Source organism: Anas platyrhynchos, chromosome 3 (genome assembly GCF_047663525.1).
Source record: "Anas platyrhynchos isolate ZD024472 breed Pekin duck chromosome 3, IASCAAS_PekinDuck_T2T, whole genome shotgun sequence".
Taxonomy (NCBI): Eukaryota; Metazoa; Chordata; class Aves; order Anseriformes; family Anatidae; genus Anas; species Anas platyrhynchos.
Genome location: NC_092589.1, coordinates 111426914 through 111452593, shown reverse-complemented (window position 1 = coordinate 111452593; position 25680 = coordinate 111426914). Strand labels below are relative to the sequence as shown.

General features: G+C 34.8%; 1 protein-coding gene across 2 annotated transcripts in view; it reads left to right on the top strand.

Annotated features, from left to right (window-relative positions):
- The first annotated feature begins 1440 nt into the window (after nucleotides 1-1440).
- APOB (apolipoprotein B) overlaps nucleotides 1441-25680 on the top strand; it is a 37347-nt gene continuing 13107 nt past the window's right edge. The window contains exons 1-25 of one of the 2 annotated variants that reach the window (XM_005012904.6): nucleotides 1441-1598; nucleotides 3221-3259; nucleotides 5996-6111; nucleotides 7003-7148; nucleotides 8249-8402; nucleotides 8588-8743; nucleotides 9751-9875; nucleotides 10063-10148; nucleotides 10884-11103; nucleotides 12081-12308; nucleotides 12585-12702; nucleotides 12801-12947; nucleotides 14065-14273; nucleotides 14635-14872; nucleotides 15429-15605; nucleotides 15908-16099; nucleotides 16726-16893; nucleotides 18098-18309; nucleotides 18568-18750; nucleotides 18970-19091; nucleotides 19754-19964; nucleotides 21272-21447; nucleotides 21577-21764; nucleotides 22044-22189; nucleotides 24653-25029. In XM_005012904.6, coding sequence (XP_005012961.4) covers nucleotides 1541-1598; nucleotides 3221-3259; nucleotides 5996-6111; nucleotides 7003-7148; nucleotides 8249-8402; nucleotides 8588-8743; nucleotides 9751-9875; nucleotides 10063-10148; nucleotides 10884-11103; nucleotides 12081-12308; nucleotides 12585-12702; nucleotides 12801-12947; nucleotides 14065-14273; nucleotides 14635-14872; nucleotides 15429-15605; nucleotides 15908-16099; nucleotides 16726-16893; nucleotides 18098-18309; nucleotides 18568-18750; nucleotides 18970-19091; nucleotides 19754-19964; nucleotides 21272-21447; nucleotides 21577-21764; nucleotides 22044-22189; nucleotides 24653-25029 — 4192 coding nt within the window. In that variant the 5' untranslated portion in view covers nucleotides 1441-1540. The remainder of the gene's footprint in view (nucleotides 1599-3220; nucleotides 3260-5995; nucleotides 6112-7002; nucleotides 7149-8248; nucleotides 8403-8587; nucleotides 8744-9750; nucleotides 9876-10062; nucleotides 10149-10883; nucleotides 11104-12080; nucleotides 12309-12584; nucleotides 12703-12800; nucleotides 12948-14064; nucleotides 14274-14634; nucleotides 14873-15428; nucleotides 15606-15907; nucleotides 16100-16725; nucleotides 16894-18097; nucleotides 18310-18567; nucleotides 18751-18969; nucleotides 19092-19753; nucleotides 19965-21271; nucleotides 21448-21576; nucleotides 21765-22043; nucleotides 22190-24652; nucleotides 25030-25680) is intronic. The other variant, XM_072036487.1, reaches the window with a different exon arrangement.

The following is a 25680-nucleotide window of genomic DNA, read 5'->3' as shown; positions in this document are numbered from 1 at the left end:
GAGAGCATTCAAACTACTGGGATTTCTCATGGCATAAAACCAGTCTTCTTACCAATGTACATATCACAGAATCTCTAGGTTGGAAGAGACCTCAAGATCATCGAGTCCAACCTCTAACCTAACACTAACAGTCCCCACTAAACCATATCCCTAAGTTCTACATCTAAACGTCTTTTGAAGACTTCCAGGGATGGTGACTCCACCACCTCCCTGGGCAGCCCGTTCCAGTGCCTAACAACCCTTTCAGTAAAGAAGTTCTTCCTAACATCTAACCTAAAACTCCCCTGGTGCAACTTAAGCCCATTCCCCCTCTTTCTGTCACCAGGCACGTGGGAGAACAGGCCAACCCCCACCTCACTACAGCCTCCTTTAAGGTATCTGTAAAGAGCAATAAGGTCACCCCTGAGCCTCCTCTTCTCTAGGCTGAACAGGCCCAGCTCCTTCAGCCGCTCCTCATAGGACTTGCTCTCCAGGCCCCTCACCAGCTTTGTCGCCCTTCTTTGGACCCGCTCAAGCACCTCGATGTCCTTCTTGTAGCGAGGGGCCCAAAACTGAACACAGTACTCGAGGTGCGGCCTCACCAGAGCCGAGTACAGGGGGACGATCACCTCCCTAGCCCTGCTGGTCACAGTGTTTCTGATACAAGCCAGGATGCCGTTGGCCTTCTTGGCCACCTGAGCACACTGCTGGCTCATATTCAGCTGGCTCATAAACAGCTTTTTATTTGTTTGTATTTGAATTTAGTTTATATTTGTAGGCTTTTCTTCTTCATTCAGATGTATTTGTTGTCTCATTTTCATAGTTCTGCTACAATTAACAAATGAAATGAAATTTAAATTAAGGAGACAACGGAATTCTACAGAGCTCGCTTTCAACATGAGTATGACCTGATTTGCCAGAACATTACAGGTAAATTATATATATTATATATATACATATTTTTTTTAGAAAGGCATATGACAGATTTTAGCAGAACAAAGTAAAAATCTTTAACCTTTCATTCTTCTGCCTGTAAAGGGAAGATGTCTAAATTGCACAAATTTCTCAAATTTCTTAAGCCTTTCAACATCTGTGGTGAAAGCATGCTGCAGTGATCATTTCTTCTAGCTATAATTTATGCATTGTAAGCCTTCCTATGTAAATGTGGGAAACATATTTGAACACCTTGGGAGATGGTGTAGCTGTGGGCTTTTGTTTTCAAAACTCTGTTAAAGAAAAACAAAACAAAAAAAAAACAAAATACTGGAAGGGTAACATATATCTAGTATGTGTTCAGTCTTCTGCCTTTGGGGACTCCCAGCAACCAAAGCAGCACAGTGTTTGGAGCGCAGTGAGGATCTAGATCTCTCACCTTTGGACCTTTGGCAATTTGCTCCGAGCTTTCTAAACCGTTTGCCTCAGCTGCTTGCTACAGACTATATAAGTGAAGGTCCAAGTCAGAAGGCTCACTCTCCCTCTGAGGCAGTAGGGAAGAGGTGAAGAGGGGAGCGAAAGAAAAGCAGAGGAAAAGAGAGAGCAGCAAGAGGGTTCGGGGCTCGCCATGGGCCCTGTGCAGCTCTTGCTGCTCTTGCTGCTGCTCAGCAGTGGTGTTCTCACACGTAAGTACTGCCTTTTATGGCAGCACTTTTTGCTGCTTTATTTATGAACTCGTTAAAACAACGATAATGCAAAAACCAGCAAGACAGTGGTTTATAGAATTAGGGTAAGTGTGATTAAAGAGGCCATATCTTCCCTTTGGAGGACTGGGCAACCATAGGAGGGTCCCAACAGGAAAAACCACAAATGTTTTCTGGTGCCCTTTGATCAGATTCAATATATTTTACAACTTATAAGGAACTCACATAGTTTATTTGGGTCTGATTGTTTTACTGTAATGCGGTCCTTGCTCACATCCATGGAAATACTGCAGCTTACAGGCTTATCGCAGGTTTGCTGAACTATGTTTGGGGTGTGTGAAAAAAAAAATGGGAGCAATAAAGCAAAATGTATTTTGCTGGTAGCACTTAGGTTTGAAACACAATTTTATGTTAAGGAGACACAGCCATTAGTAGTAGTAATAAAAGCAATAGACCAGAAGTTTCTTTCTAAAATCAAAGATAGTCTGGATCAATATGGTGCAGTGTATTGTGAGCTATCTCTTTGCTTCCCAAGAAGTGGCTTTTCCAAATATGACACTGTAGTGTTATGACTGCAGGAACCTCAAGGAGGGAAATGAGTCTGGGGCCACTTACGCAGTTCTGAACCACAGTCAGGGTTTATATGCAGATCCAATTCAGCATCAATACACCTTTGCAGGACTATGATTCTGTTCCTGACTGATGTTACAAAATTTTGAACGATGCACTTGTTTCTAATGCTTAATATTAGTGTTATTACTGTTGCTACTATATTGCTATAGAGTGGTCTGCCTTGGAATTCCCATCATGGAAGCCTGGAAAGTCTGCAGGAAATATTCTGAAAAGTGTTGGCATTCATGTGTGATGTCCATGGAATGACATAGCACCACATGAGTGCAGCAAACTTACTAGGATATGTTTTATTATATTTACAATAGTCATACGGGATGTGTCTAAGGCATAATGGAGCAAACAATTCTTAAATTGAATAAGCTTTCAATTCGCGTTCTTTTCCTCCAAAGTGTGAACTCTGAATATTCACACCGGTTGCCAGAGAAAGCATATTAATTGTTTAAACAAGTATAATCAACAAGTATATTTGTCTTGATCAATATAATTCAATCTTATTTATTGCCCTACATTGTCTACCAAAAAAAAAAAAAAAAAAAAAAAAAAGAAAGAAAAAAAAGATTCTTGGAAAAAAAGGTCTAATAGCAGAGAATTGTGGTATTATTTATCAAAGTTCTCATTTTTCAAATGTACAAACAGCAAAATACAACCATTCATTCATTATGCAGTATTTCTGTGTTCCAAATAGACAAAACTTTTAAAGCAAGCAAGCTATGTTACATGGTGTATTTCACCTGTCTATCTCTGAATTTTGTGCCTATTGTTTAAAATTTTTCATGTAATATAGAACCATTAAAAATACTTGTCAACCTAGAAGTTGATCCTTAATTCAGTGAAAACTACATCAAAAGTTGGTATTAATTAGACAGCCCTTACAGTGAAAATGTAGTATTTCCTTTTATATGTATATAGTCCTTGCTTTATGACTATAAACAGCCTGGACTACTTTTAATTCTTGTTTTTATTCTTCACAGAAGAAGAAACACCTGAAAATGGAAACCCTGGATGTTCAAGTAACTGATTTTTTGCATCAACTTTTGTTGTCTCATGTTGTTATATTAACTAAATACAATATTCAAAGCTTTTTCCTATTCCACACATTTCTGCCTCAGAAATAAGTGTAACAAAAGTGATGCCGATATTCTGAAGTCTTAACTGTCATTTATTTTAAGTATTTAATTATCCATACTGCTTAGCCTTAAGAATATCAAAAGTTTTCGTAAAATCAGAGGAGATGAGATAGTGTTTCTAAACTTTTAAAAAGCTCCCTTTAAGAAGCTTTTCTTTCATTGTTTTGTTGATTTCTTAATTCTCAGGTGTAAATTTCTTAATCTGGAAGTCCCTGTTTATCAGATGTGAAGCTTTAGTACTGAGGTTATGCACATTACACTTTACCACGAGCTGAATCTCACTTCTGATGTACTCACTTCTGATGTATCTCACAGTGGCTGCTAAACCCACAGAATTGCACTTGGATATCTAACTAGATAACTGCAGAATAAATCATCAACTCTGTCAGCAAGGACAGCAATTCCTTAAAACAAGTCAAGACTCAGGAAATGCTGACTTTATGCCCTATCTCCACAATGAACTCTGACTGGCCCTGACTGCTTGGTTAGACACATAATGTTCCACCATAGGGTCAAAGTACCAAATAAGTTTTTTTGGTCGTTGTCCGTTTTGATCTTCAGGCTTTTTTTTTCACATGTTGGATACTTTAGCACCACCACCAGGCAACTGAGGCTATTTCAGCTGTCTGAAAGAAATTCAAATTTTTTTCTGGGCTTCACTGCCAATTTCTTGTGTATTTTTGATATAATAAATTCATTGGTATTTGCATTTCTAATCTTATCATTTCCATATTCCTCTTCCATCTATGCCTGTGCAAAAGCAGAAAATGAAGCAATACCTAACCTTTTGGCTTTAGCCTAGGAGATATTGGTATTGCAAATATTTCTGAGAATGTACAGTTAAGCAGTGATAAAGTCCAGGATAGTAAAAAGTAACAGGGAAAGCTTTTTATTTATTTATTTATTTATTTATTTATTTATTTATTTATTTATTTATTTATTCTGCAGTTAAATTTAAGGTTAATTAGATGACTTAAATTATTTGTCAAATGTTTATCAGTAACACTCATTACTATATGGTAACAAGTATTAATTATATTAATTCTGTTGGGCAATTTCATGAAATTAATCTCAGTTAAAACACTATTAAAATAGTTAAAGATAATAAAAATTATAGTCCGATGAGGAAATACATAATTCTTAGTAATGTTCCATTCTCCTCCCTAAAAATGCAATTTTGTGTTGTATATGACAAGACACCATTTCATTTGACCTGTGACATGACAAATATTTTATAAAAGAGGAAGAGTACATTGATGGCAGGTGTAGGCAAGCAAAATCATACAGATTTGATGGTGGGCATTTGGATTTATAGCAAGATGACTGTACCTTTTTCTTCTGCAAAAGTAGATCAGATATGTTCAGATAGTCACAAATAACCACATAGGAGGTATTTAGGAAATCGAGTTTCACTCAGCATCACTATAATGTCACAGTTGCAGTGAGCTGCTCAGTCTTAACAGAGGGAACAGTTATTTCAGGTTCAGATACAGCTAAACTTCTTTAACACAGTCACTGAAAATACCTGATCACATGTTTAGTTTAAAATGATGCCTGTAAATATAATGGGAGTGAATTGTACCTGAGGATATTATTTGGCCTACATTACACATACCAGACACAAAAATAATATCTTATAGCCCCGTATTTGACGCTGAGCCAAAACTCTTTCTTTATGTCTCTGTTATAACATTCATTCCTGCTTGTAGGATTTAAAATTACAGAAAAATTGCCTCTGAAAACAACAGGAACACATTAAATATTGTTGAAATTCATCCCTTTGAGGAAGCCCGTTATGTTTTATGGCTTCCTTTGATATAAAAGAGTAACACCTCCACTAATCCTTCCTCCTGCCTCATCCTCGCTCAAAAACTGAGTGGTTTTGCCTTGCAGTAGATGGTTTTCATATAGCAAATTTTATATAGCAAAAAGTTAACACCATTAAAAAGTCTACTCTACTGAAAATCATTGATCTATTAAGTTAATTCATTACAGTATATCACATTTCAGGAAGGTATTCTGTAGATTCAGATGAAATGGTAAAATGGTAATGGAGAAAGCTAGTTTTGACATTCTATTCCTTTCGGTGTTTATTTGCTTTCAGTCTTTCCAATTTGATTTAGGTAAAGAGTTTCTTGCATCTTCTTTGAATTATAAGGCAAAAGTCTTAGGTGATTTTATTAATTTTATTAAGAATTTAAAAACTGCCATTTGGTTAGTTTATTTTTAAAGTAATGGGGTCATTCTTAAAACAGTTCCACATCTTAACTTTTCTGCTGGTTATTTCATTGACTCAATTAGGTGTGATTTTGAGGCCACATGGGGTAATATTGTCAGTTCTCGTTCTATACAGCATTGGACCCAAAAACTTATGCTTCCTCCAAAAAATTTTGTCTGAGCTATAGCTACTTTAGAAAACATCCAGCTGACATGAAGGCATTACTTCTCTGTCTAAAAACTCCCCTATAGCAAGTATAAAAGAGAGTAGTGGGGCACTTCTCATGCTTCCTTTATGAGGGGCATTCATTTTAGTTAAATGACATTAAGTATGTATTGTAAGGATCTCACTATTCATAATCCTACTATGTGATAAAAGCTCTCTTGTTTTCCTAATTGCAGAAGATGCAACCAGATTTAAACACCTCAGGAAATATGTTTACTTATATGAAGCAGAAACATCAAATGGAATCACAGGAACAGCAGATTCTCGAAGTGGTTCAAAGATCACCTGCAAGGTAAGGAAAAGAGAGTAAATACAACTCATTGGGCCTGTATACTGAGTAAAATCAGAGCTGACAACTGAGAAACATCCTTCAGTGTTTTTCCAAACAGGATTATTCTTTTGAAAGTACATGTTGAGAACCCTGAAGACTAACCCTCCCTATCCTAGACAGAAGGCACCTTATACCTTCATACCACTATGCTAATGTTCTGTCTTGATCTGGCTATACTTTTAGGTGAGAGAGGAAGACCTGATAGTTGAACTTTGCTTCACGACCAGGCTAAATGTGTATCAAACAATTCTAGAGGTTAAACTAAGACAGCTCACTGATGCCATGAAGACCACTTGGTCACCTGTTAGTGGTAATTTTCAGGCCAGGATCAGTGCAGTAGGGGTAAAAGGCTCCACAGGGCATTAAACTAATGTCCATCCTAATCCTGCACCAGCTTCCCAAAACTATTCCTTTTTAAATGTGTTTTATTATTATTATTTATTTATTTATTATTATTATTTATTTATTTATTTATTTATTTTCAGAATTTGAGTAGTTGGGGAAAGTATTCTTTATTTAGCTCACACAATTTGACAGTCTAAATATCCATCATTATAATGACTCAAGTTTTCATACAATTTTTCTAGTACTATACTTTTTCAGAACCTAGTTTTCTTGTTTATTTTGTGTACACTCGATGGCATTAGCCAAGCCAATACTTGCTTTCAAGTCTTCTACCTCAAGCTACCTTAAGCTGTTTAGAGCAGTTTGGAATCTTTTCCAAGAGCTGCTATCAGCATGATTCTGATGATTTACCAAGCCAAGGAAGACTATGTTCTCAAAACTGGATCTGGATGATCTAGAAACATGGTAATGAAAAAACAGATAAACACATCCTGTTTGTGTTTTCAGGTTGAACTGGAGGTACCACAGCTGTGCCACTTCATCCTGAGGACAATGCATTGCTCCCTAAGGGAGACATTTGGTGTTGATGCTGAGGGAAGATCCATGCTGAAAAAGTCAAAGAACTCTGAAGACTTTGCAAATGCCATGTCCAAGTAAGCAATATCAATTATCAGTACAATACATTGATATCAATACATCAATACCTGTAGTCTTAACACTGAACAGCTGGTAATGTTACAGCCCCGACTAGGCTTAGAACATGCTGATGATAAAATCTCAGGTTTATACGCTATTTCCACAGCAATACTCTATTGTATTTAGGGCTAACTTGATACAGTTCTCAGTTGTGACTAGGGAAGTGTTTTTTTTTTTTTTTTTTTTTTTTTTGTTTTTTTTTTTTTTTTTTTTTTTTTGTTTTTTTTTTTTCTATCCAGAATTTTCACTTAGAATGTCTTTGTGATTTGTGTCATTTACATCATGAAACTGCTGGTTAGAATCCCAGTAGTTTACTGCAAGTGGAAGGTTCCTTCTTATAAGTAAATTCTCAAATGGCTGTCTGCAGCCATTTTGAGATCATTTTCCATGGCTGATATGGTACAAAGACTGTGCAACAGAAAGGCATTTGAGACTGAAGTCCAGTTTTCCTATCATGATCTTTAATGACCCATGGGACTTATCTTTTCCTTACTTATCTGCTTTCGTAGCTTACTGCTATTATTTCCTCCACCCAGCTAGTCCTCAGTGCTGTTTAGTGTGCTGTATTCGTGCTCCTTTATGCATGTTTCAGTGCCTCACTATCCACTTCCTCTTGTTTCCCACGCCATAGATTTTAAAACAACTTGAGGAAGTGTTGAAATATGTTTTTCACAAAATAATCATGGTTTTATTTAAAAACCACAACTAGTAGAGAATCTTTTCCATCCTTTTGTAGCCTATTGCAGTAGTTAATAATTACCTCATTCTAAAAATTTGCTTATCTCCTCTCTGAATTTGTGCAATTCCAAATTCCAGCCATTGCTCCTGATATTTACTTGTCCTTAGATGACGTAGTCTGGTGATATCAGAATGTCCTTGGTTAGAATTTTGCTGGGAATTACCTACTTTAATAGTAAGTCTCTGTAATAGTAGTAACAATGAATAGTAAATAATCATAAACCAAAAATGATGTGATGCCATCATTTTATTGATAGCATGTTCTTCACCATGTGATTTTGACATGTTTTCATACTAATGTTGGGGATTTTTTGGACAGACATGAGCTAAAATTCAGCATTCAGGATGGAACAAAAGTCAAGCTGTATCCAGAGAAGGATGAACCTCTGAATGTCCTGAATCTCAAGAGAGGGATCATCTCAGCTCTCCTCGTGCCAACAGAAACAGTGGAAAATGTAAAAACAATTTCTATGGTAAGTGTTTTGAAAAGCATTCACGTTATTTCCTTAACAAATGGAAGAAATCTCACCTAGTAGAATTACTCCTAAATATAATTTTCAGAAGACCTGGAAATTCAGATGAGAGAGGGTGCATTTCTGTTAGATAAGAAAATGTCTGACAGCATGAATTAAGGTACCAATTTCTTCCTTCTCTCCAGGATACTGTATATGGAAAGTGCGACACTGAGGTTGAATTCAAATCCAGGAAAGGAAATGTTGCAGAAGATATATCAATTAACAGGAACCTGAAAACCTGTGACAACTTCAGCCCAATCAGAGATTATGTCAGTCCCATTGCTGTTGTGAAGGGACTAGTAAGTATACCACTATAAAATCTGTAATATAACATTCTTCACTGCATCACTTAAAATGATAAACACATACTAACTTTGTATTTATCTTATAAAAGCTTCAATAGGTTTGCTGTACCCTTGCATAAGAACAGACTGTGATTTTGCTGGCAGTCAATAGAGAAGAACAGATGCAGACAAAAATAATATAATTACCGTCTTCCATGTTCCATGAATTTTTAGAGGAGACCATCTCATAGTTTGTCTTCTATAGAGGAGTTGGTACTGTTGTAGTTGGTACTACACAATAACCTATCAGATCATGTACAAATTGTTTAGTGGGTCAAAATTTTCAACATTTCCATTTCATGTAAAACATACAGTCCACCAACACCCTGATATATTTGTGATGCACAGGACAGGGCTCTCTGCCCTAAAGTTAAAGTTTTGACATACTGTTCAGGCTATTAGGAATACACAGTGATCAAATGCAATTGCTTCCATGAATATTTACAGACTTCTTCCTGATAACATGGCATCTGTGCCTTTGAGTTTTTCCTAAAAAGAAAGGAAAAACACGGGACTTCATATTGTTCTGAAAAATACATTTATTGGTTTCTTCCACTTCTACAGCTTGTTGTAGAAATCTTTAAAACGCGTATAATACAAGTAAAATTACAAAGAACAACAGCTTTTATGAGGGGCCTGAACTACTTTAAAAATTACAAACTAGTTCATATGAATGAGTCCTTTATCGTAAGCAACAGGGGATTGATCATGAAGCAACTACTAAGCCAAACACCACAGTGAGGCCAGAGGAAAAAATTCAGTGGGATTTTTGCCTGTGAAGAGACTTAAGAATAAAGATTACTACTAGCACAGTTTCATTTTTCTGTGAGAATGATTACAGTAATGCACCATCATTTTCAATATACTGTAACACTTAACATTACAGGAGTGTGGCAGCCTGTAAAACTATGTTTGTTCCTATATTATTCAGTAAAATGACTGCCATATTGTTTATTTTACAGAACATCCCATTATCTACTCTTTTGAGTAGTACCCAATTCTGTCATTACAATATTGATGCAAAGAAAAGGCATATAAGAGATGTTGTCTGCAGTGAAAAACACCTGTTTCTGCCTTCCTCATACAAGTAGGTTGCTCACTACTAAATATAACAATTCTAAAATTAATGTTTATTTAGAATTATGATGTATTAAATTCTGCCATGACTTCTTCCCCAAATATGCATTTTGTTCTCATGGAGGCAAAAAGCATAGCAAGATCCCTCAAAGGTATTTAGACTCAACTAAAGCTCTGAATATTTATTTTTTTGCTAGAAATCATTATGGCATGATGACAGAGGTCAACCAGACACTGAAGCTTGAAGATACTCCAAAGATCAATAACAGAAATTTTGATGGAGGTACAACTGCGATTCTCAATAAATGTCAAATACGGGAACTTTTTTTTGTAACTGTTAATTCATTAAAAATGTACTTGAGGGCACCAAAAAAAATAAAACAAATTTTAATGAATCTTTATTGACTTAGACATAAACAAGATTTGGGGAGAAGTGGGGGAAAATTGAAAAATTAAAAATCACTGAAATTCTAAATGATCTTTGTCTTTATTTTAATTTTGAAATTAATCTTTATAGTTAAAGAGTTATAAATAGTATGGAAAATAATTTAATCTTTTCAGAAATGAGCTCAATGATACTTTCTTAGTTAACCATAATTCCTTTTGCAACTTTTAACTTCAGCTACCAAATCTAAACAGTTCATTATTTCTCTAATTAGGTTCTGAAAAACCCTTCTTTAAAATGTAATTGTTATTCCTAGTCAGAGCATATTTCTCCTAAGATATGTTCATTAAAAGTTAGAAAAGCAAACTTTGCTAATACAAAAAGTGTCAAGGAAATGTTTTCATGAAATTTTAAGAATTTTTATGCAAATAAATATCATGATTCTACTTTGGAGAGAATTGTATTTAAACTCCATTCCATTATTTTTACAAACTGTTCAGCTGTTAAATTCCATCAATTGTGGTATAAAACCATCTTCAGTGTTGATATTAATTTTACTGTGTATAGCAAAAGGTAAAAATGAACACAGGTTCCTTGATAAAGATATAAAGAATGCCATTTTTTCATTGATAGATGAACTGGAAGAGAAAGGACTTGCCCTGGAAGTTGCAGATGCCAAATTTTCCCGTCAGGGTGATGCTGTTTTGAAAATTCTTCAGGAACTGCAGAAACTTGCAGCCTCCCAGCAAAACCAGCAGAGAGCAAGACTCTTTTACAAATTTGTTTCTGGACTTAGAAATTTGCACAACACCACTCTTGGCTCTCTTGTACCAAAGATGATGGAAACTTCAAGGTATGTTCCAACAGTTCATTATATAAATACAACAAGTATCAACTACATAGCAAAATAATTCCAAAGTTGATTTGCTTCACACTCCTTCAAATTGTAGTTTAATGGAGGTAAAGATTGTCTTTCATAAAGATAAGTATCATGCTAATTATGTAGAGAGAGAAATGAGAGTAAGTAAGAACTTTGAATTTAATATTTTTCCATCAGAAATTCTTGGATGGTAATGACAACGTGAACATTAAATATATGAAAACAATATAAGAATTTAAATAGGTCTGAAAGTTCTAGGTTTCTGTGAAGTACTAATATTGCTTGATCATTTTATGCTCAATTCTTCAAATCTTACTGGAAAAGCTGAACTATAAATTAGAGTTGAAGCACATTACAGAGTTTTTCTCCCAACCGCCATCCCAAGCGTGTACACCTGCTGCAGTCCAGTGAATATGTTATTACAGCCAAATATCTTTTATCTATTTTTTCTCAAGGACAATGTAATACCAATTTCCAAGTACTGAGTTTTGAAAGTGAAATATTTTGAGACATGAGGGCACAAATCTTTGGTCTATCCTCCACTCCCCACCCAGACTATTCCTGTCCTGGCTGGATTTACACATACTTCATGTCTTCAGTCTGTAGAGGGACTAAAGCCTCAGCCTAGTTCAATGTATTTTAATACGTAAATGTATGGGAAAGTATGAGGTTGTGGAGGGAAAAAAAAAAAAAAAAGATATGTCTGTGTAATGATAGTATTGTTAATACTTTATTCTTGTTCATATCTAGTCATTATATCGTAGTTTGTAAAACTAAGAAACTCGTTTCTGATAAGCAATTGCATGACTTGCTTCCAGTCACACATTAGCATACATGATTTATATTAACCACCTTAATAAACTTGTCAAATGTTTCTTTCAGACATGAAGCATGCAGGGATAACAGCAAACAAAGAATTAATTAACCAAGGCCATCCCTTTTCTTTTCAGTTCCTTCACAGTTCAGGCCCTGATTCAGTGTGGGACTCCAGAGTGCTATAGCGCCATTCTTCAAATACTGAGAACTGGAAATGTGAATCCACTTGTGGTAGACTTGGTTACATACACACTGGCATTATTGCCTTCTCCAACTCCAGAAAGAATACAGGAAATTCTTAACATGGCCCAGTATCAGCCAAGTAGAGCTTCCTTTTATGGCTTGAGTCATTCTGTTACTAAGTAAGTAATGGTAGCATGTGATTTTACAAAATAACCTCAAGAAAACATTACCATGCTTAGAGTAAACCTTAAGAGTAGTCCTCTTTGAGTTTGTTTATTTATTTATTTATTTATTTTTATTTTTATTTTGTTTTATTTTATTTTATTTTATTTTATTTTATTTTATTTTATTTTATTTTATTTTTTTGTTAGTCTCTGGAATTTGTTCTACTGGAATAAAAGTAAATAGGCATTTCCTATTTTCTCCTTTTGTTTCTAATATCTTTATTGCTTTAGGTTCTATAATGAGAAGATGATTGTGACAGAGGAAATAATGAATGTTGCAGACTTCATGATATCACTGCTTGGCACTGATTGTTCTGGGGATGCTGAACTCACATACCTCACACTTCGGGTATTTTTATTTTTTCCTTATTGTAGCATGTATATTATTTTACTTTTGTTGGTGGAGAAAAAAAGTTCATCATCTTTCTATGTTTTTATCCCTGACAGGCTATTGGAAACATGGGTGCAGTAATGGAGAAAGCTAAACCCAACCTGAAATCTTCTCTTAAGACATGTATTAGAAATGAAGCTGCATCACTTTCAGTTCAGAAAGCAGCCATCCAGGCATTCAGGAAAATGACTATTACTGAAGAGGTAAACTGGGTCACAAGAACCAGCATAAACTGCTTTCAGTTCACCCTGACTGTTCACATAAATAATTGAATAAACTAGGACATTCCTATTAATTTATATTTTAGCTATCTCCCTTTTAGCTGTCTGCAGCTTTTTTGGAACTCCTTTATAGTTTATTTTTTGTTCGTGTATCTGAGAAGTTCTGCAGACTTCAGAGTTAGTGGGTGTTGCTCCTTTGAGATGAAGCTGCTTTATAGAGACAGTTTCAATTCAAATGGCAAGTTTGGATCTGTTCCTGTCGGAGTCGTTTAAATGGAGTTCTTATTTGAAGCTAGGTTTAACTAAGGAATTAATCCAGATTTAAATAGATTTAACTAAGAAAAATCATGTTTCTATTCTATACTGTCACTTTGTTGTCATTGTAATTAGCAGTACTAGTGAGATTTATGTTTATATCACAGTGATATGAAAGCACCTCCCACAGAACAGGTGACATTATACAGTGAACTTCAGCTTAGTATAGTGAAAAGCGGTTTTAACATCAACAAGTTCCTGCTCTAAAAGATGAGATCTTGTTTCCAGACAAGATTTAAGGAGTCTGGGACCTGAAGGCACCTGGAGCTTACATCCTCAGATTTAGTATCATTTAAAGCGTTTGTCTTTTATTATTGTTATTAATTATTTTCAAACTACGTTTTCATTTTTTCCTGCAGCAGAGTATCTTGATGACATTATTTTCTAAACTGAATGTTTTCCCAAATTTTTTCCCAAAATTGAAGTGTTTTTTCCACAGACCAGAACACTTCAGATTCCCAACAACAAAAAATCATTACTCTAAACAAAACAAACAAAAAAAAATAACCTGCCAGATACAGGATAAGAAAATCTGTTTGAATCAAAACAGTAATTTCTATTTAAAAAAATCCACAAAAAGAAGCTTTATCAGAATAATACCAATGAAACACATTTGGTCAGTTTTAGAAACAAGGTATTCTGTATTTACACAGTCCTGAAAAAAATGTATTCTAGAAATTCTATCACCCTATATATTCCCAAAGCAGTTTGACGCTATTGTCTAGTAGCCAGACACTGATGTCTACTACATCAGTGCAAAATATATCCTTCTCTGTTTACATAGGACCGGTCAGCACTTTTGAAAGTGTTCCAAGGGGATGCACCTGCAGACAAACGTCTAGCAGCCTATCTCATACTGATGAAAAATCCTTCCCCAAGTGATCTTACAAAGATTTTGAGAGTCCTCACAAAGGAGAAGAATGAGCAAGTGAAAAGCTTTGTAGCCTCACACATTGCCAACATCCTTGACTCTGAAGAAGTAGGCATTGAAGAGTAAGTAAAATTTTGTTATATACTGCTCTTCTAAGAAGAACAAAGTTTTTCCATAATTGCAGTGGTTGCATCCTGGCCACCAGGATGATATTAGAAATGCAGTTTTTGCATTTTTGTTTGTTTGTTTGGTTTGGTTTTATTTGTTTGAAGAAGAACATCAGCTGGGTAAATCTATGGTTTTGTTAGAGCATTGCCAACTTGTACTCTTGCCCTTAGTCTTATTTTTATTAGTATTATGTGCAGAGAGCTAGCCATTTACCTTAGCTGTATGAATGTCTACAAGGGACACAAGAAATCTCATACCTAAATGCATTTCTGGAATTCATACTAATCATATTTGCATTGCTATCCTCTTTCCTAGTCTTAAAAGCCGGCTTGAAGAAGCTCTGAAAGGAAACGAGGTTCCAACAGCCAAAGATTTCAGAAAATTCTCAAAAAATTATCAGGTTTCCAAAAAAGTTTCAGTACCTGGAGTTGATCCCATCTCTGCCAAAGTAGAAGGAAATGTGATATTTGATCCAAACAGCTATGTTCCTAAAGAGACTATGCTAAAAACCACCCTGGATATATATGGATTTGGCCCAAGCGATATCTTTGAGGTACAACAATTATCAAAAGCTTTTGCTAGTATTCAGCTGTTTTCTTTCTCACTTCTGTTTGCTTATAACAACTTTCAGTGAATAATGTATTGTTTTTACAAGCTTTGGGAGAAATCTAAAGATCACTATACTTACAAGGAGACTTTCATTTGATCTCAATGGGCTTTAGAGCAAGCCATCCATTATGTGATGTCACTTGCCACTGACTGGATGGACGACCCTGTTGGAGTTATTGAAGGCCTCAGCTAGGGTAAAATGAACCCATCTGTAACAAATTGACTTCATGCTAATGAGTCATTACTGGCACACTGAAGTACTCACAGTAGATTCTAAGTGAGGTACAGCCTATGTGTAGGTTTTATGTTGGACCTCGACAAAGAAAGAAAGTGAATCATAAGACCTAGTATTCTCTTCTGTGACATATCTTCCCTTAAGAATCAGACTTGTAGGACACACTTTAAATGCATTTTTTTGTTCCCTAGAAAGTCTGTTTGTTGTAAAGCTCCAAAGAAGTTCGGAAGCTCTCTCAGTTATGGCATTGTTCTGTTCATTTCAGCTTGGCTTGGATGGTAAAGGTTTTGAACCAACACTGGAAGCTTTGTTTGGAGAGAAAGGATTTTTCCCAGACACTGCAAGCAAGGCCCTGTACTGGGTTGACGGCAGAGTGCCAGAGCAGGTTTCCAGAGCTCTCTTTGACTACTTTGGTTACTCCCAGGATGGCAAGCAGGATCAGGTACAGCTTGAAAACATTATCTGTGCAGTACAGCATTCCTATATTTACTCAGTAATTACAGCATTTACATGCTTAGTGTATATGAGCTTTCTTCTTTTCTGGTACGCTAGAATGGAAATCTTTAATGCTATTTAGCAATGCTCTTTCTTAATTGCATGTGGGAGGGCCTTTGTCTGGAAGCAGACAAAATGGCAAGATCTGCATGTGCAGATTACCTGACATTAACTGAGTAATTGTTATAAATGCATGATCTTACAGATTTCTCACAAATCTATTTTACTACTTTCTGACTGAATTTTCAGGAGGTCATGAAAGGAATAATGCTCAACCTTGAAAAACTGTTAAAAGAATTAAGCAACAAGGAAGCTCCTGAAGGAAGAGCATATCTGAGAATCCTGGGAGAAGAACTTGGGTACTTGAAACTCAATGATTTCAAATTGCTGGGAAGCATGCTTTTAAAGAGCATTAAAACTCTCCAGAGTATTCCCGAAATGGTATGTTTCTGGTGTACTAATATGTGTTATTCATGTTTTTTTGTTGTTGTTGTTTTGTTTTGTTTTGTTTTACCATTTTTTTAAAGCTTAGATTGTGTTGATATATATTCATTCTATATAAAGAATGGATGTTTGATGCCAGTGCTGGTCACATAAAAATAGAATTATTTAAAATTAAATACCAAAATGTAGTCTGAAGGACTCTGCGGAATCTATAAGGACCCCTTAATAACCAAGTGGAGTCCTGGAAGATGGGTGAATGGAAGGGCAGAAAAAAAGGAGGGTTCAGATCTTATTGTATGATTGAGATATCTACTGGAACAATGCCCAAAATCTCAGTGCTTGCCAGTATGTTATATTACTATTTTTTTTTTATTATGAAAAATGTACATTAATATTAAGCAATAGTCTATCATCTTAAAAAGAAGAGGGGAAGTAGTACAGTTTAGGAATATTTAGTAAAATGTTACTTTCAATTAAGTCAAAAAGTGTTTTGCCATTGATTTTGGAGAAGCCAGAATGTTACATGTCATCTAAACCAACTCACTTTCATATGTGTATGTCAAGAGAGGAGATAAAATCTAGAATCCAGCATAGATCTGTTAATTTTCTTGTTTGATTCACAGATTGCACAGGCCATCTCAAAAGGTGTTGACAGAGACTTATTTGTCCACTACATGTTCATGGACAACGAGTTTGAGCTCCCAACTGGAGCAGGCTTGCAACTGAAGTTTGCCTTGTCCGGAATAGCGACACCTGGTGCCAAAGTAGCTGTGAAGCTTCATCAAAAAAGTGTAAGTCTCAACAGCTCTCTTTGTTCTGTCTTCTCCTATTAATCTACAATCTATTTAGGGATTAGACTGTAACACCAAAAGAATGTTAAAGACTACAAAATATTCTTAAAGTAAAAAACAAAAACTAAAACAAAACTAACTTATTAGAAGTCACCAGTTAATATGTGGATATTTACATTGAAGTGAGAACACATATGATAAATTAAATATGAGATATAACGAAATGTATGAATTAAATGTATTTTAATCACCCTTTTACAGTAATCCTTTTAAACTCTGTGTAGTTCTCTTTGTATGCTTTCAAAATGAGAGTAGAGCAAAAGCTACAGCATGTGAATTAGTTGTTCAGACCAGTTAATAAGAATTTTTGTTGTAACCAAATCAAAGTGAAAAATTTGCTTTCCAATTAAATATTGAAAAAATGAGCTAAAGGAAACATTTTTTATACAAAATTAAACATATTTCAGTATTTTAAAAGTTAAAGAGGATGCAACAAAATTAATTCTCCAGTTAAAGTGAAAAAAAAAATGAAATATTTTATATTCTTTTTCCAGAACTAAAACTATTTTACTCTGTTTTAGTCAATATTTTATATAAAGTCCTCAATAGTTGCAGTTCACATAAACTTTTTTTTTTAACATATTTAAGTAAACATTTAAAAAAATGCCCTCAAAGTTATTATTGGCTGCTTTTTAGTATCTTGTGGAGCATTTTTAAAGAATTTTGCATTCTGTCCCTTCTTTCTGTAATAGCTAAACAAAAGCTTGAACATTAGCTATCTTCTGTTTAGAGAATTTCTAATCTTGGATCCATTTTTTTTTTTCATTTTCCAAATACCTTACTCATTGCATTTGAAAATTGCTATATTTTGTTTCTACAATGGGAAACAGGCTCTTGTTTTCAGAGCCATTGTTTAAAAATACATGCAAGTAGCTTAACATACTTTCCTTCTGCAGCATGAGTACTTATACAGTAAAGTAGATAAGGTTTCTTGGTGATATCTTTCTGTGTTTGCTACATGACTGTTACCACTTCTGTGCTCCTTCAGCTGATGTGACTTGGGAATCAATTATTTTGAATAGCAAAATCAATTATACAAAACCTACCTCTAGTTTATCAGTAATGAGGATATTATGTTTGTTTTCTAAAAGGCATAGGAAGTGTATTGTAAAAATAAATACATCTTTTTGGTTTTATTAAATAGATGCAAGCAGAACTCATTGCTAAACCTTCGGTAGCAGTTGAGTTTGTAACACACCTGGGAATAAACATGCCTGAATTTGCTAGAAGTGGTGTGGAGATGAATTCCAATATATTCCATGAGTCTGGAATTGAAGCACATGTTAGTGTGAAAGCTGGACAGCTGAAATTCAGCATTCCTGCTCCAAAGACCCCAACAAAACTCCTCAGTATCAGGTAATGGGAACTCAATGAGAACTTTCAAAGCTGTGTTTTTGCCTTCCCTTTTCTTTTTTTATTTTTTTCTTCTCTCACATTAAATTATTGCAGTAGAATGCCTGTTAACTACCAAATGTTATTTCATTAAGCCCCTTTCTCAGTAAGTTATTTTTATTCAGAAAGTAACTTTGTAACCTCACTAATCAGATATAATATGTATAATTTCTGAACACCTGTCCTGGGAATAAATGGCACACTTTCCTTTTCCTGTTCTAGCAACACATTACATTTGGTGTCTCCAACCAAAACTGAAGAAATTCCACCTCTGATTGAGAACAGAGAGTTCTGGACTTCATGCAAGCCTCTCATTGCTGGTCTAAATTTCTGCACCAAATTATTGTACTCCAATGCCAGTGCCACAGATGCAGCTCCATATTATCCCTTGACTGGAGAAACCAGGTAAGAAAACTTCGACTATGTCTATTTTGTGTTAAATAATCTCCCTTCTCAGGGCTTAGTATCTACTGTACACTCTCATATAAATCTTAGCTTTAAAAATCATCAAATCACAGACATGAGCTGCTCAGAAAGAGAGCTATAGAGAATTGTATGTTTTCTCCTGTTTGTGGTCATGGCAAAATTAGTTATTTACAAGACATCTGTTTACTCCTTCTTTAGATATGAAGTTGAAATAGTGTCCACGGGAGAAGTGAAGGAATACTCTGCAAGTGCAAACTATGACCTACAGAGAGAGGGAAATGGACTGATAGACACTTTGAAGTTTGCGCTCCAAGCAGAAGGTAAGAGTCTGAAAAATCAGTATGGTTTAGCTCAGTTTTGAGCTATATGTCATTGAACTGGAAAAAGACTTTTGTGAATAAATCGCAATAGAGGTATTTACAGTATAACATATAACATTGTTTTCACTCCCAAATAGGCCAACACTTTCACTTTCATTTCATTTCATTATTTCATTTCATTTCATTTCATTTCATTTCATTTCATTTCATTTCATGTTTTCAATCCCGATGAAAGATCTTCATGATGAGAGGCAGATTTTGCATCCCAAAAAGTGCTTTCATGTATTTTAAATGAAAATGTGATGTTGGTGAATGAAAGAAAGGAAAAGGAGAAATTAACGGGTTCAATATAAGTAAGAAAAAAATACCTGAAAATTTCTGATGAAATATGAAAGTAATGCTTACAAATTAAGAAAAACTGCATAAAAAGCAAGTTTTTAAAGGGAAACAGCAACCTTAAGTAACAAAGTTGTGACAGGATTAGTCCACGATGGATTTAGAAAATGAGGAGAAAAAGATGACCTAGTTTCTAACTGAGATTCATCGAAGGTTGCCTTACATCCTCAGGATGATATAATTTCCAGTTGATTGGTTCTTGATTCCTTTTTAGAAAAATCCACAAGACTCCATAGTTGTGAATAACCAGAGTACATATTTTCCAGGTGTAAAACAGCATGAAGCCACACTGACCTTCAAGTACAATAGAGACAGGAAGATTTTGACCAGTGATGTCCAGATTCCAGAGGTTGATATTGACTTTGGTACAAACTTCAGAATTAGTGATGAATCCACTTCAGGGAAGAAAGCGTATACCTTTGTCTTGGACTTTAATAACAAGAAGATTTCTGAAGTTACTCTTACTGGCCAAATAAGGTAACTCAGAAAACCACTTAGAGTTTTTCAGATACCTTTGGATAACATAGCTGAAGTTTATATTGAAGGTTGAAAATTCTGGAAAACAATCTCTCATTTTTGGAGAAATTGCACATTCATGTATAGAGACATATAAACTCATTCTTCAAACCCGCTTGAAAAACCCTTGAAATGTTATTTTATTTGTTACGCGTCACATGTACATAAAATAACTATACCCAATACACCAACTGATCCTTCTTGCCACATGTATAATTTCTGTTGGAAGATTCTTGAGGTAGCTCTGCCATGTTTGCAAACATGATTACAAGAATGACATTGTATTAGTGTTATTGCAGGTGTGATAGTCGAAGGGTATAAACAAGGCAAGGTTTGTTCAGAGAGGTATTATCGTTTAGTAGATATATTCAGCTCTTTTTTTTTTTTTAAAAAAAAAAAAAAAAAAAAGAAGAAAAGTTATTACATCTCCCCATGAAGGAATCTAACAGCACTCAATAAGCAACAAAACCAAAAATAACTGAGAGCTTCCTGTAAAAATTCCCACGCTTCATGATGAGAATATTTCCGGGAACATCTACAGGGGACCTAACAAAAATGTTCAGCCTGCCAGGGTTTCTAAAATTGTCTGCCTCACAAGCCCATGGTGAAATGAGCTGATCACATTCTTTAATAAACCTCAATCTTCCATGGAATTCTGTGATCCTGATGGTGCCCCAGGGAGTCTTTGTCTTTGCTGTTCATGCAGAATTGCCTCTGATATCAGTAGGAGCTTTGGACAGATGTCAGGGACCTCAATTCCCTTTCATTTGCACTAACATAATATTAGAAGTTTGCTCAAGTCAACAAAGTTACAGAGATAAAATAAATGTGAGTAAAGGAAAATGAAGCCCAGTGGCATAATATATTTTGTCAAGTGTTTTACTTCTACTTGATTCATGGTCATACTCAGTATCCTTAATAGAGAACTCGGCTTGAGTTCAGAATTTGGTTCAGGTAGAGCATTAACAGACAGGTAGATATTTTCATCCATTTCAGTATTACGGATTTATATGAAATATAATACGGAATTGTTCTTATGTACATCCAAACAGCTGCATTATAACAATTTAATTTAAATTTCACAAAGTAACTGACAGGAGCTGAAAACATTAATTGACTCATAAATAAGTTTACAAGTCTTATTCATTCTATTTTTTTGTAACATCTATTATGCTTTTACTTTAGATTTAGATACTGAAATTTCTCCTGAAACAGTAAAAACGTAGAATGAAATGTTTTATATTTATATTTACATTTTGCTTTCACAGATATGCTGGAATGGAAGAAGCAATGTTAGGAGGCACCATTTCTATTCCTCGCCTGCAAACTGAACTTAGATCTGAAGCATTGGTTAATTATTCACCCAGCAAAGGATATCTTCAGATGAGCTCATCTGCAACAACTCATGGAAACACAATTTCAGAAAGAGTTCTTTTCAGTTATGGTAGGAGCAAAAACATAAGCCATGTGTACAACCTATACTTTTAAACATATACCTTAGTTTACACTATATCCCTAAATAGAACAAAAATATACTAATTTTACTCTTTTGTTTTAAAATCATCATTTTCAGATTCTGAAAAAGTTGAGCTAGAGTGGAATTCAGGTGCCAGTGCTGCTGTGAAAAGAATGTCTTCTGTCTTCCCAGTGGACTTTTCAGACTACCCAAAGACTTTAGAGAAATATGCCAATGAACTGCTGGATCAGAAGGTTGCTCATACGGATATGACAATGCGACATATTGTATCACAATTTATTGTGGTATGTTTCAACCTACAGTAGATATTAATTAAAACATGACTGCATAGTTCTAATTAATTTTTGCCTCCCCCAAGGAAGACAAAATGGGTACTACTTGTAAAAGCACTCATCAGATTGAGTAAGATTTATATTTTCAACTTTGATCAAGCCAACCACTTTATCAGATGCCTAGTGCTATACTAATAGTTATGCTGGCTTTCAGATAACTTACATAACTTCAAAGGGTTTGAAAGTCCTAAATCTTTGTTTTACTTTGGAAAACCTTTCTCCTCATTGCAGGCAACAAACACCTGGCTGCAAAAGGCATCAAAAGATGTCCCCTATGCCCAGACTCTACATGCCAAACTAAGTGGACTGCAGGAACTGAGCATTCAGAAAATTAACCTGCCTGTTATCACCATTCCTGAAGAACTTTTCCTGACAAGGTAGGTAGAGAAATAAGGATAATTACACAGAAAACTGAAAACAGATATTTATTCCTATGTTTGTGTGTTTTGTTTTGTTTTGTTTTATTTTATTTTATTTTATTTTATTTTATTTTATTTTATAAAGCATTGTGGAATTGTTGTAAACATCATAACATTAGAATAATAACAAAGAATTTTAGGAGAAGAGAGACTAAATTATACAGATTTGAATCTACACTAATCACTCCTACAGCATATGAATGAATACATCCTGAAGTCCTGTGTTGTATAGTAATGAGAACTGAGCAAAAATACAGTGTTCAACAACCTTTACTCTGGAGTCACAGAATTAATGCAGACAGATTTCACACAGATTTGTGTTCTGCATCCCTACAGACACCTTGTCTTTGGCCATAACCCTAACATCTATACTTTTGCCTGTGCAGTCCTACTGGACAGTTCTTCCTACTCCCCTAAACACTCTGGTTGACCTTCACTGGTATAGTAGATGTATAAATACCCTGACTCCATCTGTCACTTGCTCAGAGGCAGCACATGCCATGGTTGTACACATATGGGCTGGATACTTGCACTAGTTTTAGACCATTTCCTCCACCTAATCTGGATTTCTCAGAGTTTGTATGAATGTAATTACTCTTGAGGCTTTTACCCTTCTGTCAAATTTGATAGAAATCATCCAATATATTAAAACATTTCTGAAAGGTAAGGCCTGACCAACAAAAAGAGAGACCAGCAGCAAATAAATAGTATATTCCTTCTGTCTCTAGGAAATTAAACAATAAATCAGCCTAAGTGGATCCAGTCATTAAAATGTTCATGTGCCTGCCAGAATTTGATCTCATTGCAGTTTCTAGCATATATTGTTCTTGCCAAATAGTGTTCATACTATATTGCTTCTCATGCATAAGGATTCAAGGAGCAGTGGTGCTTGGTAATATCTTCAGTGGTACACCCACAGCTACTACTCTGATAAATCATGTTTGTATAGTTTGCTAATGAGTCAAGGAAATATTGATCCATAAAATTAATGCAAAGAACTAAATAAGCTAGTGTAAGATTGGGTTATATAAACAGATGGGGAGATGCGTTACATTTTATCTTGTAGTGTTGTTTTTCCATATATTGTCTTTCACAGTAGTAATATAAAATGTTACATGTCTATTTCTTTCATTGCATTCCTAAGCTAAGTATAAGCAAGGAAAATGTTTTGTTTTTTTTTTTTTTCTTCTACATTCTTACCAATAGTGGACATTAGAATAACAGGAATTTCTACTTCTCTGTGATGTTGCTTTTTTAACCATTTCATGTAAGGAACAAATTTTTAAAATGTTTGCTTAATTTTCATCTTAGGAAATAGCTCTAAGTGTAAAAAAGAACATTTGGTATTATAAAAGACCAGTTAGACAAACAAGAAAAGCATCTTTGCCAGCTTATTGTTCATGAACAAATTAAGGCAAAGTTTCCTCCTGTTTTGCCTTTTCATAACTACACATTTTCCCCACAAACTTTTCAGCTAACAATCCATTTTTCCAGTCCTAAATCCTGGTGGAATTATTACATTTTTATATATTTTTGTTCAGAATAAAATAAATAAATAAAAATCCTGAATATTTGGATTAAACTTTTGAAATGCTTGTGATCAGAGAGAAAAATTCTTGCTAATTTAGGTTCTTACAACATCTAATGCTAGTGAGACTTTTCATACATATCTTTAAAAATATGTCACACAAAAAAAAAAAAAAGAAAAAAAAAGAATATAATCACTTTTTTTTTTCTGGTACTCAGCATGACACCTTGCTGAAGTGCAGCACAACTTTTAGAGGAATTATCTTTTCCTGTATACCAGCAATTTTCTTTCAAATTCCTTCATTTTCATGACAATACATCTTTTCAAGAATGTGCATAAGGCAGATTTAGATTTGGATTCTTAGATTATAAAATCAAATGCAAGATTCATAACAATTGCATGTTTGGCCCCTTGAAAGACACTCTCTACCTGTGAGCTAAGGTTAGTTGAGCTCTGAACAAAGACTCAGGAATGTTTGAATTCTAATCCAAGGCCTTATGGAAATAATGTGTTTCTGGTCTACAGGTTTCACAGCCTGGTCTAGTGGAAGCTGTCTCTGCCTATGGCAGGGGGGTTGGAATTAGATGATCTTTAAAGGCCCTTCCAACTCAAACCATTCTATAATTCTATGCCTATTTGATCTCTCAGTCTTCATGATTATAAAATAAGGGGAAAAAACATTGACCAAAATCAGATATCAAAAATGCTTTCAGGAGATTCTGATATATGAGTGCTTCTAAAATGTTGAGATGATCATTACATTTCTCTCTAAAAGTCAAGTTGGGACATTGATATAACCATGTAAGCCCAGTATCCTGGGAATAGTAGGAATCATTTCTGTGTATATGTCGTGGACTTGCACATCTTTTAACAGAATCACTTTTATTTTCTAGTGAAGGCCGGATCAAATACATCTTCAATAAGAACAGTTTTCTAATTAACATTCCGTTACCATTTGGTGGAAGATCATCCTATGACATAAGGGTGCCACAAACTGTTAAAACACCTCCTCTGGTAATGGAGTCAATAGGAATAAATGTACCATCTCAGGAATACAGAATCCCAGCATTTACTGTTCCAGAATCCTATCCTCTTCTTGTGCCTCTCCTGGGTACTTTAGAGGTCTCTACTAATGTGTACAGCAACTATTACAACTGGACAGGAGCATACACTTTGGCTAATAGCAGCACAGAGAAAGCATCCAGCATAAGAACTACTTACACCACAAATGCTGATTCAGTTTTTGAGCTACTTTCCTACAATGTGAAAGGTAAGAGTGTATGCTAATACCGTAAGGCTGGCAAAACTATTTTAATGACTTTCTTTTATATGTATCAGGTACAGCCCATTTATTTTTACATTGCTTATTTAAAGAAAGAGGTTGTGTAATCTCAAATCACTTTGTTTTTAAAGATACTATTTGAATCCGTTAATTTAGGCACTAAAGGTAAATTCAGATAAGTTACTAAAGACTTAAGGTATATATTTTAGAATATATTCCATACCAAAGGCACAGTTCTTTTAGAACTGAGGGCATGATCATAGAAACAGTTGTGTATTTCACAAGTCAAGTGTTTTCAAAATCAGACATGCATGTAGGTATGCCTCCAGTTTGTTTTTCTCTGTCTCTCTCTCTATATATGTACACAAACATATATGTTTTATTACTTACATGTGTCCATATACTGCCATAACTATATAGGAGTTAGCCCAGATTCAGACTAGACAGGTGTTAAAATTAGTTTTCTTTTAAGATAGTTCTTAAATTGGAAAAGGTCAGGCTAACTTTAGTCTCTTACCAACTTCCCACCTCATATAAAATATGATAAAAATGACATTTTTAGAAAAGGGAATGTTAGCTATGTTTTAGTTTCAGCTATTCTTGGGAGTCCATCTTGTTAAATAAATTTTAAATCATGAC